Source organism: Bos mutus, unplaced genomic scaffold (genome assembly GCF_027580195.1).
Source record: "Bos mutus isolate GX-2022 unplaced genomic scaffold, NWIPB_WYAK_1.1 CTG403, whole genome shotgun sequence".
NCBI classification, from domain to species: domain Eukaryota; kingdom Metazoa; phylum Chordata; class Mammalia; order Artiodactyla; family Bovidae; genus Bos; species Bos mutus.
The window spans coordinates 10,356-27,506 of record NW_027219889.1 but is presented as its reverse complement, the minus strand read 5'-3'; the positions used below and the strand labels follow the sequence as shown (position 1 = coordinate 27,506).

The 17,151-nt window shown below is 37.5% G+C and overlaps 1 protein-coding gene across 1 annotated transcript; it reads right to left on the bottom strand.

Annotated features, from left to right (window-relative positions):
• Positions 1-1,743: 1,743 nt before the first annotated feature.
• On the bottom strand, positions 1,744-2,742 carry LOC102268423 (olfactory receptor 9K2). Its single transcript, XM_005896313.3, has one exon. The coding sequence runs from the start codon at positions 2,683-2,685 to the stop codon at positions 1,744-1,746; it is 942 nt and encodes a 313-aa protein (XP_005896375.1). The 5' UTR covers positions 2,686-2,742.
• Between the last annotated feature and the right edge of the window lie 14,409 nt (positions 2,743-17,151).

Genomic DNA, 17,151 nt, shown 5'->3' with positions numbered 1-17,151 from the left:
TCACTCTCAGGCATCTCACTTTACAATCTTCATGCTTACTGTTTACATACATCAAACAATAAAATAAAATCTCTAGATTTTAATTACCTGTCCAGTGATCTGATTCCAACATTAAACTGTAAATTCCCTAAAGTTTATTCATACCTAAGCCTGCTACAAGATCAAATATGTTAGACAGAGATTGAATAAAATTAATGGAATAAATGAAGATACAGAGCCATAGTAAGTAAATTTTGGATCATATTCTATTTTGACAACTGCCTGACTTCTATTCTTTTAATAAATATTTCTTAAATAATTAATACAGGAAAAACTATGAAGGTTCATTTAAGGAAATGATTGCTCAAAAAGATTTGTATATCTCTATCTCCCACTTTGTTTTTTATATTAAGATCCATGAGCAAGAAGGTCCTCAGAGCACTCCCCTATGCCTGACACACTCAATATACAATTTCTCAAGTTCATGCATATGATGAAAATTACTTATTGTTGGTTTCATCTTGTTTTTACTTGCTCTTGATAGAACAGGTACAAAATAGTTGATTCAAGTGAAAATTAAACAATGATTGTTAAAAAAAAATTAGTAAACAGAAACCTGAATTAAATAGAGTTGAAAGCCAAAGTGGGGGGCTTTCACACCTACAACAGAACAGAGCCTTATGAGAAGGACAAACAGTCCTCTTCTTTCCTGTCAAGGATTCAGCCAATGAAAAGCCAAGGACTCTTTTCACTATAGCACCTATCAAAACTTAAAAAAATACACAACATGAGGCTCATTAGTCAAATATTATTTGGGATAAAATGAAGATTATAGTCTGGGAGACAGCACCTCAGGTAGCTCTGAGTAACTGCTCCAAAGATGGTCAGTATATGTATGTGATTTTGTTGAAGGGGGAGTACATGCAATCAAGCACAAATTTTTTACAGAAGTTTTCTGCTAGTCACAAGGAACATTTGTCATCATGAAGGATTTTAGTGCCTTTCTAGATATTAGGAGATACAAGAACTGGGCTTATCAAATTGGCTCCTGAAAATATCTATCTGAAGACCTGTCCTGCCAGTTTTTCCCAGAGCACAGAATGTCTCATTTCTGCACTCTACCCTAACTCCTTTCAGAGGTTGTTGAAAATCAGCAGCTATACCAGCATATGATTTAATCCTTATAGAGGTAGATGGCAATTGGTAGTTGACATGGTCAGTCTTTCTTTCCTCATCTTTAAGAGTTTTCTTTCCCATGTCATTCAGGAACTTACATGTGTCTGGCCTTGGCTGCAGACCTTGAACTGCAACTGTGTGCTTCTCTTCCATGTTTGCTGGAGAAATATCTGGCAGTCTACTTGTCTGTGTCTACACCAGGGGCTGTGTGTAAGGGAAGGACCAATTCTAAAGACTAACATCATTCAAAATAATTCCTTAACCACTGTAATAATATATTAAAATAGTGTCCAACACTTTGCCATAAAAATAGAAATAAATTTTGTGAAATAAAATTTTATTTGAGATTAGTCTGAAGATTCACCATGAAAAATGCTTCTACAGTATCCAGATAATCTCCAGTATCTAGGACATTTAGGTTTGACAATGCTCACATAAAAAAAAAAAAAAAGTAATATATGGAAAGGATACATTACCTTTTAAAAGCTTTTGATAATATTTCTATGATACTGAGGAGAATACTTTCATTGATGACCAGAAGAGTACAAAATAAACAGACACCACTCATTAGTGGAAGAGAAATAATAATCACAGAATAGTACTTTTCTTCTCCACAAGTTTGTATAGCGCTTCTTTGACATCTTTGTTTCTCAGAGAGTAAATCAGAGGATTCAACATGGGAGTGAGTAGGGTGTAACACAAGGAGGCCACTTTACTGAGCTCAGGAAATGTGTCAGGAGTGAGATACATAAAAGAGACAGCACCATACAGTACACTCACGACTCCCAGGTGGGAGCTGCAAGTGGAGAAGGCTTTCTGACGTCCCTCAGTGGAGGGTATCTTTAGAACTGTGGACACAATGTACAAATAAGAAACAATAATAACTATGATGGTAGGGAAGACAATGAGGCCAGAGAAGGTGAAAGAAACCATTTTAAGGGTGAAGAGATCAGAACAAGATAGTCTCTGAAGGGGGCGAGTATCACAGTAAAAATGGTCAATGGTCCGAGAAGCACAAAAGGATAAAGCAAATGTCATGCTGGTATGAAGAACTGAGGTGATGCAGCCACAAAAATAGGAACCAGCCACCAACTGAACACAGAGATGTGTTGACATCTGGACAGTGTAGAGGAGAGGATTACAGATGGCAATGAAGCGGTCATAAGCCATGGCTGCCAGGAGAAACCCCTCGGTCACAATGAAGAGGCCAAAGAGAAAGAACTGAGTCACACAGCCTGCATAGGAGATGGACTTGCTCTCAGACCAGAAGTTGATCATAGCCTTGGGTGCAATAACAGAAGAATAGAAGAGGTCGATGAAGGAGAGGTTGCCTAAGAAGAAATACATTGGTGTGTTCAGCCGGGGATCAAACATGATAATGACCATCATGCCTATGTTCCCGAGAAGGATCATGGTATAGACAAGCAGAAATAGGAGAAAAAGGAGAATGTGGAGCTCTGGGCGGACCCTGAAGCCTACAAGAATGAAGTCAGTCACTTCTGAGTGGTTGCATGTTTCCCTGTCACCCATGGCAGAAACCTGCTGAGAGGTACAAGGCCAAATAAACAAATGAACTCTTGGCTGTCATCCTAGCTACAAATAATCTCTTTCAGTATAGGAGTCACAAAGCTATTCTATGATCATTATTTATTTTAACCTTAAAAATTACTGATTCATACAAGTGCTGGAATTAGATCTTTTCCTCATGAAACTTATACAGTGCCTTCAAACACAAATGACTTTCATGTTTGCAAGTATCACTTCTGATTATATTTCCTATTTATGATTTATGCAATGAATGCAATGTCATAAGACTGATTGTGAGAGCACAAATATTTCAATAAATGACATTTGGAAGCAATTTTGGTATCTTGGTTTGGTGATATTAAGGGCTTCAGTAGTCTCGTTTAGTAAAACTTAGCTTGGCAAACTTAGATTACCAGCAGATACAAAGAAAATGACTGAATTTTAAGACTACTTAAAGGTTGTGATTACTTTTTCTGGGTAATGGAAACTTTGGATTCTGATGTAAGTTATACACTCACAAAGAATAAGTTGTGAACAATCAAACACAAAAATTATTATCACTTGCATGCTAGAATTTCATGCATGAGCCTCAAATTCTTCAAATTTCAGATAAGCCTCAAATTCTTTTTCATAAATGCAATTTTCTCACATTTCCTCAGCTAACAGCTCATAGTGTTTAAGAAAGAGATTTACACTGTCTACATAGAATTACTTTAGAAATTGATACTGAACAAAAGATATATATGAATAAATTGTTTATTGCATTCTTATTTATCTTGAATATAAATTTCATAGTCATCATTAGTACATTTACTAGACAGTTCAAATAAGATCACTCCTTCTCCTCAGGCCTTTATGTGCATGACTGTGCCTAGACAACAGTAATAATGGCAAACATTATGTGGAATCTTTTATAGACCACTTTTCTAAATGCTTTCATAGTAGCTCATTTAATATATACAACAATAATATGAGGTGAGTAGTATTGTATTCTCTGGTTTATAGTAAGAAAAATGAAGTGCCAAGAAATAAAATATGTTGAAAGCCACCTACTAGGGTCAGAATTGAAGTCTGGAGCCCAGAAATCTGGCTCTTGAATCCATGCTCTTAATCTATAAACTTTTTCTTTAATAAAGAAATCTGAAAGAAGTATAATATTTTGCAGGAGAAAAATATGGCTTTCAGTAAAATGGTATGATGTCATTTTGATATATTTTTGTTATTCACCAGCTCCATCAAAAATTAAATATGCAGATAATTATAAAGGGGAAAGATTTTAAGTAGATTTTTCTTAGGATCTGAGGAAGTATAAACTATTTAGACAGTGAAAGGAAACACAGTAATAGTTGTGAAATGTTTTTTGAAAAATAGTGTATCTTATTTATATTTCTTTAATCCTGCCTGGGGTCAAGGGACCAGATCATTTTAACTTTTGAGCAAGGTCCAGGAGTTGGTGATGGACCGAACAGCCCTGGCATGCTGCAGTCCATGGGGTCACAAAGAGTTGGACAGGACTGAGCAGCTAAACTGAATTGAAATGATTCCTAACAAACTCATTCTAATATTAATGTTTATAGCTAAAGACATTTATATCTGACAAAAGAAGAGTATTTTTCCCAGAGTAGTCAATGGTTAAATAGTTGGTGATTTATTATTTGTCAAAAACTCACACATTTTAAAATTTACTCTTACCTTATATTGTTTGGTAATTTGCATATTCTGTAAAAAGAAGCCTCAGAATTCTGATTTTTTTGCCTTTTTATTGTTTTCGTTCTAAAAAGAGTAAACAAAGTTAATGTCTATGTTACAACTACAAATACTGAAAAAAATAATGTCAAAATAAAATGAAATCCCTTCCTCTCAGAATTTCCAAATACATGTTCAGTATCTCAGTTTCATATTCTTTCTATAGAGAAATTAAGCTTATTTTCCTTATCACACTATGTAATAAGGATATTTATTGTCTTATAAATTCCTTTATGAGGAAATTTCCTTTAGTATTTGACACTGGAAAATGTTATATCCTTTGTAGAAGAGAAAGAATTGAATTTTCCAGTGATGCTTGGATAACTCTGAAATACTTCCAGTAACTATAATCTGTAGTTATGCAAAGTAAACCTGAGAAATCAATCAGCAGGATAGTCTTTATCCTGCATTCTCTAGTGCTTGAATGCTTTTAAGGAAAATAGATTGTCTTAGATATCCATGTAGAGGCCTTGAATCATCTGGGATATCTGATAACCTGCCAAAATAACAGCAGCAGTTATTCATAACAGCTATGCTTTTGGCATAAAAATATAAATTTTTCTAATAATTGCAGCATTGAGGCTTCCTTTACCTTCTGGGAAACAGGCCTCCTGGGGAAGAAAGAAGCATAAATTAGCTATTAAGATATCTAGACTCCAGAACCAAGGTCCATGAGGAACAGGGACTTCAAACTTAAAAAAGAAAAGAAGAAAAGAAAGAAAATGAGGGAAAAATCAGCCTAAGTCTAATAGGAGTCAACATGTATACAAGCACTGTTTTCTAGTGAGAATTTTTTGGGAGGGACCAAAAAGATCTTTTTAAAATCTCCAATCCAAAATAAGATATATGTGAGTCAGTGCTCTAAACGCAACTCCTTGCATCTAAAAATGAAGCTCTACTTATGATTTTTTCTCAAATACTTTATTGAGAAATAATTAGTGTGAAATGAACTTCATTCATTCAGTATACATTTCTGTGAGTTTAGCCAGTTTTATACATCAGTGAAACCATCACCATATCAAGATACAGATCATTTCCATCACCTCCAAAAGATATATCATGCCCTTTATTAATCATGCTTCCTTCCAAATCCATTTTCAAATAACCAGTGATGTGATTTTCTTTTGGATATAAATATGTTTGCATACAGTATTCACCCTTTTATCTCAGGCTTTTTTCACTGAGGAAAATGATTTTGAGGTTTATTCATGTTGTAATATCTATAAGTAACTCAGTCTTTTTATTGATGAGTATTCTATTTACATATGTACCAAATTTTGGTACTCTTAAATTGTTTGGCAGTTGAGGTGTTTTCAGTTATCAGATATTGTGAATAAAGCCAATATAAATAGTCACACATACTTATTTGATCCAGGGCCAACTTCCTTCCTCTCCTCTCTCAGCACAGCATGACTTTCTTATAGACAAGTGTAAGAAAAAATATACAGATTCCTCTTCCCCTCGGTACCAGACAAATGCTGCCATATCAACTTGAGACTGCATGCATGCATGCTAAGTCGCTTCAGTCACATTCAACTCTATGCAATCCAATGGACTGTAGCCTGCCAGGCTCCTCTGTCCAAGGGATTCTTCAGGCAAGGATATTGGAGTGGGTTGCTATGCCCTCCTCCAGGGGATTTTTCCAAGCCAGGAATCAAACCCCATATCTCTTATGTCTGCTACATTGACTGGTGGGTTTTTAACCACTAGTGCCATTTGGGAAGCCCATCATCTTAAGAGTAGTATGTTGCAAACATATCTCATTCCCTAGGATATAAATGATGCAGAAGCTCTATTCAAAGAAAGAATGGCTAACATATTTTGGAGATCTCTTTCTTTACCAGCCTTCATTCATAGGGTAGAAGCTTGACCTCTGGTATGATAAACTAGTTTCAGTGGCCCCTGTTCAAAGGATAGAGGTTCTTTGCCAAGAGAGATAATACCATTAGGTTACTGACCTCACCCAGAAACCTGCTTCTAAAGCAGAGGGGTCACTCTGAGAGTACTGAACCACACACAGGCTTTGCCTAGAATGAAAGGTGTACCGTAACAGAGAGATCCAAGTGAACAGACTCTGTTTAGAACAAAGTGTGGGGAAGTCCAAACACAAGTGAACTTTGAAACATAATAATAATTTGGTGATAGCCAATGAAGAAGAGACCATTAGCTCCATAAGAACAAAAAGCTAGCTGTAGACCAACTACAAGTACACCAGAGAGAACTTGAGGAGACAAATAAGAAATGCACTCTTTGAGTTGGAACAAACATAAAAAACTGGCCTTAAAGACTATCCTGGCAAAGGGGACCAAAAAGTTTTTTTTTCTGTGATATGGATATTTCAAGATTTATTATTATTTTAATACACTGTTTATTTAGGTAACACTGGTTTATATTATACAAGTTTCATGAGTCCATTATATTTCTACTTCTGTATACACTGCACAGTGCTCACCGCTGAAAATTCAGTTTCCATCACCACATAGTTGATCTCCTTTACCCATTTCACCCTCCACTCCCCCTCCTCTTTCTCTCTGATAGTGACTATTCTGTTCTTTGTATCTACATGTTTGCTTTTGATTGGTTTGGTCTGCTCACTTATTTTGGCTTTTGTTTATTTGTTTTCTGTATTACACATATGATTAAGTCATATGGTATTTGTCTTTCTCTATTTAACTTATTTCACTTAGAATAATACCATTGAAGTCCACCCATGTTATCACTAATGGCAAGGTTTCATCTTTTTTTAGGTTGAGTATGGTTCTATTCCATATATACACCATTTCTTCTTTATCCATCCATCAGTGGACACTTAAGTTGTTTCTCTATCTTGGTTATTGTAAATAATGCTGTGATGAATACAGGGGTGCATATATCTTTTCAAATTAGTATTTTCATATGCTTTGGATAAATACCCAGAAGTGGAATAGCTGAATCATATGGTAGCTCTATTCTTAATATTTTGATAAACCTCCATACTTTCTACTATCTTCCCTGAGCCAATTTATAATCTCACCCAGAATGTATGAGAGTTTCCTTTTCTCCACATCTTCATCATCACTTATTTTTTGCCTTTTTGGTAATAGCTATTCTAACAGGCATGAGGTGGTGTCTCATTATGGCTTTGATTTGCACTTCCCTAATAATTTGTGATGCTTAACATGTTTTCTTGTGTCTGTATGACTTCTATGGAAAAATGTATATTAAAATCCTTTATTTGTGATTTTATTTCACTCATTTATTGTTGAAACACACACTGTTGTTAGTAAATGCAAAGAAATCAGTGATGGAAGCAGAGAAAATGCAAGCCCTAAAAGAGCTTACATTTTTAAAAAATTTATTTTTAATTGGAGGATAATTACTTTACAATGTTGTGTTGGTTTCTGCTATACAACAACATGAATCAGCTATAAGTATATGTATATCCCCTCCTTCTGGAACCTCCCTTGCAACTCCCCATTCCAGCCTTCTCAGCGCCAAGTTGGGTTCCGTATGCTATATAGCTGTTTCCAGCTATTTTACCCATGGTGGTGTATATATGTCAATGCTACTCTTTCAGTTTATCTCCTCTCCTTCCCCTGATGGGTCCACAAGTCCTTCTCTATGCCTCTGCCCATTTTTTAATCAATTTGTTTGTTTTTTGTTGTTGAATTTCATGCATTCTTTATATTGTCCCCTGAAAGGACAAATTTAATTGCATTAGACTGTAGAGCAAAATATGCCCCTGAATATTTTTTAAATGATATAACAAGAAGAATTACTGGAGGCAATTTGCCAAGTAGGGAAACTTATAGATGCACATCAATCAACAAATGATCATCTGTCAAATAATCTCTCAATCCTACATCAATATAGTTCCATATGATACAAAACACTGTATATGTTATTTATAGTACTAACACTAGACATCAAAAATGAGAAGATTAAAAAAAGATATGAAAATGATAATGTGAAAAAATAATTTGCATTTATTTACAGGTGTAAGGATACTTACCCCTGTATCAATGCAGGTGTATTATTAACTAAAGCACAATATGAATGCTTTATGAGAATTCTGTAGTCAGTATAATTGCTTCATGCTAGGCCAACCTATGCAACTAATCAATGAATTATTATAAAGTTTTTAAGACATGCAGTATTATAGTCATTGTCATAATACAGTATCAGAAACATTGTTACATTTTTTAAAACCCACCTTCCTATGATGGTAATATGCAGTTTCTCTAATTACTAGAGAGTCAGGTACACATACCATGCATTTATACTCAATTGCTAAGTCATGCCTGACTCCTGGCAACCACGTGGACTGTAGCCCCACATGTCCCTCTGTCCATGGGATTTTCCAGCCAAGAATACTGGAGTGGGTTGCTATTTCCTCCTCCAGGGGGTCTTCTCAACTCAGAGCTTCTAACTGGGAAACCCACATATACTGTGGTGGTGATTTAGTCGCTAAGTCATGTCCGAATCTTGTGACCCAATGACTGTAGCCTGCCAGGCTCCTCTGTCCATAGGATTTTCCAGGCTAGAATACAAAAATGTGTTGCCATTTGCTTCTCTAGGGGATTGTCCTGACCCAGGAATCGAACCTGAGTCTCCTGCACTGGAGGCAGATTCTTTACCAACTGAGCTACAAGGGAAGCTCCATAGTGTAACTCATTATGAATGTAATTCATAATGTATTGGGTAGGCCAAAAAGTTCATTCCGGTTTTCATACCAGATAAGATCAGATCAGATCAGTCGCTCAGTCATGTCCGACTCTTTGCAACCCCATGAATTGCAGCACGCCAGGCATCCCTGTTCATCATCAACTCCCGGAGTTCACCCAGACTCACATTCATCGAGTCAGTGATGCCATCCAGCCATCTCATCCTCTGTTGTCCCCTTCTCCTCTTGCCCTCAATCCCTCCCAGCATCAGAGTCTTTTCCAAAGAGCCAACTCTTCACATGAGTTGGCCAAAGTACTGGAGTTTCAGCTTTCCCAACATTCCTTCCAAAGAAATCCCAGGGCTGATCTCCTTCAGAATGGACTGGTTGGATCTCCTTGCAGTCCAAGGCACTCTCAAGAGTGTTCTCCAACACCACAGTTCAAAAGCATCAATTCTTCGGCGCTCAGCCTTCTTCACAGTCCAACTCTCACATCCATACATGACCACAGGAAAAACCATGCCTTGACTAGACGGACCTTTGTTGGAAAAGTAATGTCTCTGCTTTTGAATATGCTATCTAGGTTGGTCATAACTTTCCTTCCAAGGAGTAAGCGTCTTTTAATTTCATGGCTGCAGTCACCATCTGCAGTGATTTTGGAGCCCAGAAAAATAAAGTCTGACACTGTTTCCACTGTTTCCCCATCTATTTCCCATGAAGTGATGGGACCAGATGCCATGATCTTTGTTTTCTGAATGTTGAGATTTAAGCCAACATTTTCACTCTCCACTTTCACTTTCATCAAGAGGCTTTTTAGTTCCTCTTCACGTTCTGCCATAAGGGTGGTGTCATCTGCATATCTGAGGTTATTGATATTTCTCCAGGCAATCTTGATTCCAGCTTGTGCTTCTTCCAGTCCAGCATTTCTCATGATGTACTCTGCATAGAAGTTAAATAAGCAGGGTGACAATATACAGCCTTGACATACTCCTTTTCCTATTTGGAACCAGTCTGTTGTTCCATGTCCAGTTCTAACTGTTGCTTCCTGACCTGCATACAGATTTCTCAAGAGGCAGGTCAGGTGGTCTGGTATTCCCATGTCTTTCGGGATTTTCCACAGTTTATTGTGATCCACACAAAGGCTTTGGCATAGTCAATAAAGCAGAAATGGATGTTTTTCTGGAACTCTCTTGCTTTTTCCATGATCAAGTGGATGTTGGCAATTTGATCTCTGGTTCTTCTTCCTTTTCTAAAACCAGCTTGAACATCAGGAAGTTCATGGTTCACGTATTGCTGAAGCCTGGCTTGGAGAATTTTGAGTATTACTTTACTAGCATGTGAGATGAGTGCAATTGTGCAGTAGTTTGAGCATTCTTTGGCATTGCTTTTCTTTGGGATTGGAATGAAAACTGACCTTTTCCAGTCCTGTGCCCACTGCTGAGTTTTCCAAATTTGCTGGCATACTGAGTGCAGCACTTTCACAGCATCATCTTTCAGGATTTGAAATAGCTCAACTGGAATTCTATTACCTCCACTAGCTTTGTTCATAGTGATGCTTTCTAAGGCCACTTGACTTCACATTCCAGGATGTCTGGCTCTAGGTCAGTGATCACAGCATCATTATTATCTGGGTCGTGAAGCTCTTTTTTTGTACAGTTCTTCTGTGTATTCTTGCCATCTCTTCTTAAATCTTCTGCTTCTGTTAGGTCCATACCATTTCTGTCCTTTATCAAGCCCATCTTTGCATGAAATGTTCCTTTGGTATCTCTGATTTTCTTAAAGAGATCTCTAGTCTTTCCCATTCTGTTGTTTTCTTCTGTTTCTTTGCACTGATTGCTGAAGAAGGCTTTCTTATCTCTTCTTGCTATTCTTTGGAACTCTGCATTCAGATGTTTATATCTTTCCTTTTCTCCTTTGCTTTTCACTTCTCTTCTTTTCACAGCTATTTGTAAGGCCTCCTCAGACAGCCATTTTGCTTTTTTGCATTTCTTTTCCATGGAGATGGTCTTGATTCCCGTCTCCTGAACAATGTCACGAACCTCATTCCATAGTTCATCAGGCACTCTGTCTATCAGATCTAGGCCCTTGAATCTATTTCTCACTTCCACTGTATAATCATAAAGGATTTGATTTAGGTCATATCTGAATGGTCTAGTGGTTTACCCTACTTTCTTCAATTTCAGTCTGAATTTGGCAATAAGGAGTTCATGGTCTGAGCCACAGTCAGCTCCTGGTCTTGTTTTTGCTGACTGTATAGAGCTTCTCCATCTTTGGCTGCAAAGAATATAATCAATCTGATTTTGGTGTTGACCATCTGGTGATGTCCATTTATAGAGTCTTCTCTTGTGTTATTGGAAAAGGGTGTTTGTTATGACCAGTGCATTTTCTTGACAAAACTCTATTAGTCTTTGCCCTGCTTCATTCTGTATTCCAAGGCCAAATTTGCCTGTTACTCTAGGTGTTTCTTGACTTTTGCATTCCAGTCCCCTATAATGAAAAGGACATCCTTTTTGGGTGTTAGTTCTAAAAGGTCTTGTAGGTCTTCATAAAACCATTCAACTTCAGCCTCTTCAGCGTTACTGGTTGGGGCATAGACTTGGATTACTTGGGGCATAGACATGGTTTGCCTTGGAAATGAACAGAGATCATTCTGTCGTTTTTGAGATTGTGTCCAAGTACTGCATTTCAGACTCTTTTGTTGACCATGATGGCTACTCCATTTCTTCTGAGGGATTCCTGCCTGCAGTAGTAGATATAATGGTCATCTGAGTTAAATTTACCCATTCCAGTCCATTTTAGTTCGCTGATTCCTAGAATGTCAACATTCACTCTTGCCATCTCTTGTTTGACCACTTCCTATTTGCCTTGATTCATGGACCTGACATTCCAGGTTCCTATGCAATATTGCTCTTTATAGCATCGGACCTTGCTTCTATCACCAGTCACATCTACAGCTGGGTATTCTTTTTGCTTTGGCTCCATCCCTTTATTCTTTCTGGAGTTATTTCTCCACTGATCTCCAGTAGCATATTGGGCACCTACTGACCTGGGGAGTTTCTCTTTCAGTATCCTATCATTTTGCCCTTTCATACTATTCATGGGGTTCTCAAGGCAAGAATACTGAAGTGGTTTGCCATTCCCTTCTCCAGTGGACCACATTCTGTCAGATCTCTCCACCATGACCTGCCCATCTTGGGTTGCCCCATGGGCATGGCTTAGTTTCATACCAGTGTACAGAAAAACTGGAAAGAAATTTCTAGCCAACCTAATAATAGAAGGGTTCATGTCATAAAAGAAGTCAAAAGCAGTCTTAAATTATTGGAGTCCTTTTGCCCAATTGCCTAATGTCACTTGTCTCTAGCACTTCTTTGAAGGTCTGCATCCTTCCTTGTCATCTGGCACTGATTCAGAACCACTCATCTCCATCAAATCTTCTGTTAATTCCTTCGTTGTGGTATTTAGCCGTTCTTGAATTTTTCCAACTTCCATATCTTGAAAAAAAATAACCACTTCACCACTTGCCCTATCCTCAATATCTTTCATGATTTTCTTGATTGGCTCTGCTATAAATCTTGTGAAGTCATGTACAGCATCTGGACACAGTTTCTACAGCAGAAATTTACTATTTCAGGCCTGATGTCTTTCACAGCTTTTTCTATAACAATGATGGCATCTTCAGTGTTATAATCCTTTCAGACTTTCAGGATATTGTCTCTGTCAGAGTTCTCTTCCATATCACTGACAATATTTTCTGTAGAATATCATGTGTAATGAGCCTTAAAGATCAATATGCCTCGTGATCTAGGAGCTGAAATAGAGATGTTATGTTAAGGGTGCAAGTAGACACTTTTGGTATTTAACTCATGGAGTTACAGGAGGCCAGGGACACTGTCCGGTTTAAAAAAAAAAAAAAGTTAGAGCATACCTGCATGGTACTTCCTACTTTAGCACCAAAGCATCCATGGAACCAATGCAGAAAAGAAAAGGCTACTTGTTTAGTCCTTCTTGCTATACAACCTGAAGGCTTACAGCTGAAGTTTATATTTTCGCTTTAAATCTTGGGGATTAGTAGTTTTATAAGTAATAAATCTGAATACATTAGCACAAAACAGTAGGGTGAGCCTATCTGTTCCTGCCTTAAATTCTGGTTCTCACTTCCATTCCTCACTAATAAATATCCTTTGTGATTTTTTTTCCCCAGAATCGGGTACTTTTATCTGCATTAAAAACTGGTTCAGACAGATGTCCTCTCTCTTCAATGATTTTTTTTGGCATTTTGAACTCCTCTGCTGCTTCTTAATCATCAAAAGCTGCTTCTCCTGTTATCTTGAAACTTATTAAGCCAAAACTCTTTCTAAAATTATGAAACCATTCTTTGCTGTCATCAAATTCACCAGTTTTCAATCCTTTACCTTCCTTTTGCTTAAAGTTGTAATATAATGACTTCACTTTTTCTCAAATCGTATTAGAATGTATAGATATGTCTTTCTCCTGGCAATCCTTCACCCAGTAAAAAAATGAATTTTTAATATGAGATAAGGCATTTCACAAAAATGCAAAGTTTAGTGCCTACTGGCATAGCTACAAGCTACAGCTTCATGAATTTCTTTTTTAAAAAATAATAGTCCTTACATCGGATTCATTCATCTTAAAATGGCAAGCAACTATAGCTACAGACCTCAGTCTTCAGTAGGTACCTAGCAATTCAATTTTTTCTTGTAAGGTCATGACTATTCTCTGCTTCTTAGGAGCACTTCCAGCATTACTAGTAGTATTTCGTAGGAGTCTAATGGTGTTACTATTCAAGATATTGAACTAAATATGATGAAAAAAATACAAGAAGTGGTACATATCACTTTGTATTGTGGTACCCAGTTTATTGGAGAGATTAGCAACTCACATGGAGATGATTAGTATCATGTCGTGTTTTAAGTGGATACTCACAGCACTCAAGCTCACCACAACAGCAACAGGAGGTAGCACAAAATTATGACAGTAGTACAGTATGCACTACAGTCAATTTCCTGTACTTATGATATAATACTGCATTATTAGGTTTTTTACATTTCTCTCAACTTGGAATTATACCAGGCAGGTATGGTCTATAAGGATTTGTGTTCATTAGTTTTGGTAAATTTTAACATCTTGTGATACATTTGTGTTTGTTTTGTGTTAATAAAGACTTGTCTGTGAATGTCCAGGAATCTCCAGCAGAGATGTGGTTTGACAGTGGCCTTCTGCATGCCAGGAAGCTTCCATAAGCCTCCTATCCTTATCCATCAGAGGAAAGACAGAATGAAAACGACAATCACAGAAAACTAATCAAACTGATCACATGGACCACAGCCTTGTCTAATTCAATGAAACTATGACCAATGCCCTGTAAGGCCACCCAAGACAGACAGGTCATAGTGGAGAGTACTGACAAAACGTGGTCTAATGGAGAAGGGAATGACAAACCACTTCAGTATTCTTGCCTTGAGAACACCATGAACAATATGAAAAGGCAAAAAGATAGGACACTGAACAATGAACTCCGGTCGGCAGGTGCCCAATATGCTACTAGAGAAGAGTAGAGAAATAACTACAGAAAGAATGAAGAGATGGAGCCAAAGCAAAAACAATGCTCAGTTGTGACTGGTGATGGAAGTAAAGTCCAATGCTATAAAGAACAATATTGCATAGGAACCTGGAATGTTAGGTCCATGAATCAAGGTAAATTGGAAGTGATCAAACAGGAGATGGCAAGAGTGAATATTGACATTTTAGGAATCAGTGAACTAAAATGGACTGGAATGGATGAATTTAATTGAGATGACCATTGTATCTACTACTGTGGGCAAAAATCTCTTATAAGAAATGGAGTAGCCCTCATAGTCAACCAAAAAGTCTGAAATGCAGTACTTGGGTGCAATCTCAAAAACAAAAGAATGATCTCTGTGTTTCCAATGCAAACCATTCAATGTCACAGTAATCCAAGTCTATGCCCCAACCACTAATGCCGAAGAAGCTGAGTTGAATGGTTCTATGAAGACAAGACCTTCTAGAACTAACACCAAAAGAAAGAAGTCCTTTTCGTCATAGGAGGCTGGAATACAAAAGTAGGAAGTCACGAGATACCTGGAGTAAAGGCAAGTTTGGCCTTGGAGTACAAAACGAAGCAGGACAAAGGCTAATAAAGTTTTGCCAAGAGAACACACTGGTCATAGCAAACACCGTCTTCCATCAACACAAGAGAAGATTCCACACGTGGACATCACTGGATGGTCAATACCAAAATCGGATTGATTATATTCTTTGCAGCTGAAGATGGAAAAGCTCCATACGGTCGCAAAAAAAATCACCAAAGATGACTGTGGCTCAGATCACGAACTCCTTACTTCAAAATTCAAACTTAAACTGAAGAAAGTAGGGAAAACCACTAGACCATTCAGGTATGACCTAAATCAAATGCCTTATAATTATATAGTGAAAGTGGCAAATAGATTCAAGGGATTAGATCTGATAGACAGAGTGCCTGAAGAACTATGGATGGAGGTTCGTGACATTGTACAGGAGGCAGTGATCAAGACCATCCCCAAAAATAAGAAAGGCAAAATGGTTGTCTGAGGAGTCCTTACAAATAGCTGAGAATAAAAGAGAAGCCAAAGGCAAAGGAGAAAAGGAAAGATATACCCATTTGAATGCAGAGTTCCAAATAGCAAGGAATAGCAAGAATAGCAAGGAGAGATAAGAAAGTCTTCCTCAGTGATCAATGCAAAGTACAGTAGAACAATAGAATGGGAAAGACTAGAGATCTCTTCAAGAAAATTAGAGATACCAAGGGAACATGGCATGCAAAGATGGGCACAGTAAAGGACAGAAATGGTATGGACCTAACAGAAGCAGAACATATTAAGAAGAGGTGACAAGAATACACAGAAGAACTGTACAAAAAAGATCTTCAAAGATCTTCATAACCACGATGGTGTGATCACTCACCTTGAGCCAGACATCCTGGAGTGTGAAGTCAAGTGGCCCTTAGGAAGTATCACTATGAACAAAGCTAGTGGAGGTGATGGAATTCTGTTGAGCTGTTTCAAATCCTAAACGATGATGCTGTGAAAGTGCTGCACTCAATATGCCAGCAAATTTGGAAAACTCAGCAGTAGCCACAGGACTGGAAAAGGTCAGTTTCATTCCAATCTCAAAGAAAGGCAATGCCAAAGAATATCCAAACTACCACAGAATTGCACTCATCTCACACACCAGCAAAGTAATGCTCAAAATTCTCCAAGCCAGGCTTCAGCAGTACATGAACTGAGAACTTTCAGATGTTCAAGATGAATTTAGAAAAGGCAGAGGAACCAGAGATCAAATTGCCAAAATCCACTGGATCCTGGAAAAAGCAAGAGAGTTCTAGAAAAACATCTACTTCTCCTTTATTGACTGCCAAAACCTTTGACTGTTTTGTTGTGTGGATCACAACAAACTGTGGAAAATTCTTCAAGAGATGGGAAACCTCCTGAGAAATCTGTATTTGGGTCAAGAAACAAAATTTAGAAATGGACATGGAACAATAGACTGGTTCCAAATCATGAAAGGAGTACATCAAGGAAGGATGTATATTGTCACCCTGCTTATTTAACTTATATGCAGAGTACATCATGGGAAATGCCAGGCTGGTTGAAGCACAAGCTGGAATCAAGATTGCTGGGAAAATATCAGTAACCTCAGATATGTAGATATGTAGATGACACCACCCTTATGGCAGAAAGTAAAGAACTAAAGCACCTCTTGATGAAAGTGAAAAAGGAGAGTGAAAAAGTTGGCTTAAAACTCAAGATTCAAAACACAAAAATCATGGCATCTGGTCACATCACTTCACAGCAAATAGATGGGGAAACAATGGAAACAGTGACAGACTTTATACTGGGGCTCCAAAATCACTGCAAATGGTGATTGCAGCCATGAAATTAGAAGATGCTTGCTCCTTGGAAGAAAAGCTATGACCAACCTAGACAGCATATTAAAAAGCAGAGACATTACTTTGCCAACAGAGGTCCTTCTAGTCAAACCTATGGTTTTTCCAGTGGTCATAT

Coding starts and splice junctions, on each gene's coding strand:
- LOC102268423 (XM_005896313.3), bottom strand. CDS start 2,685: ATGGGTGACAGGGAAACATGCAACCACTCAGAAGTGACTGACTTCATT.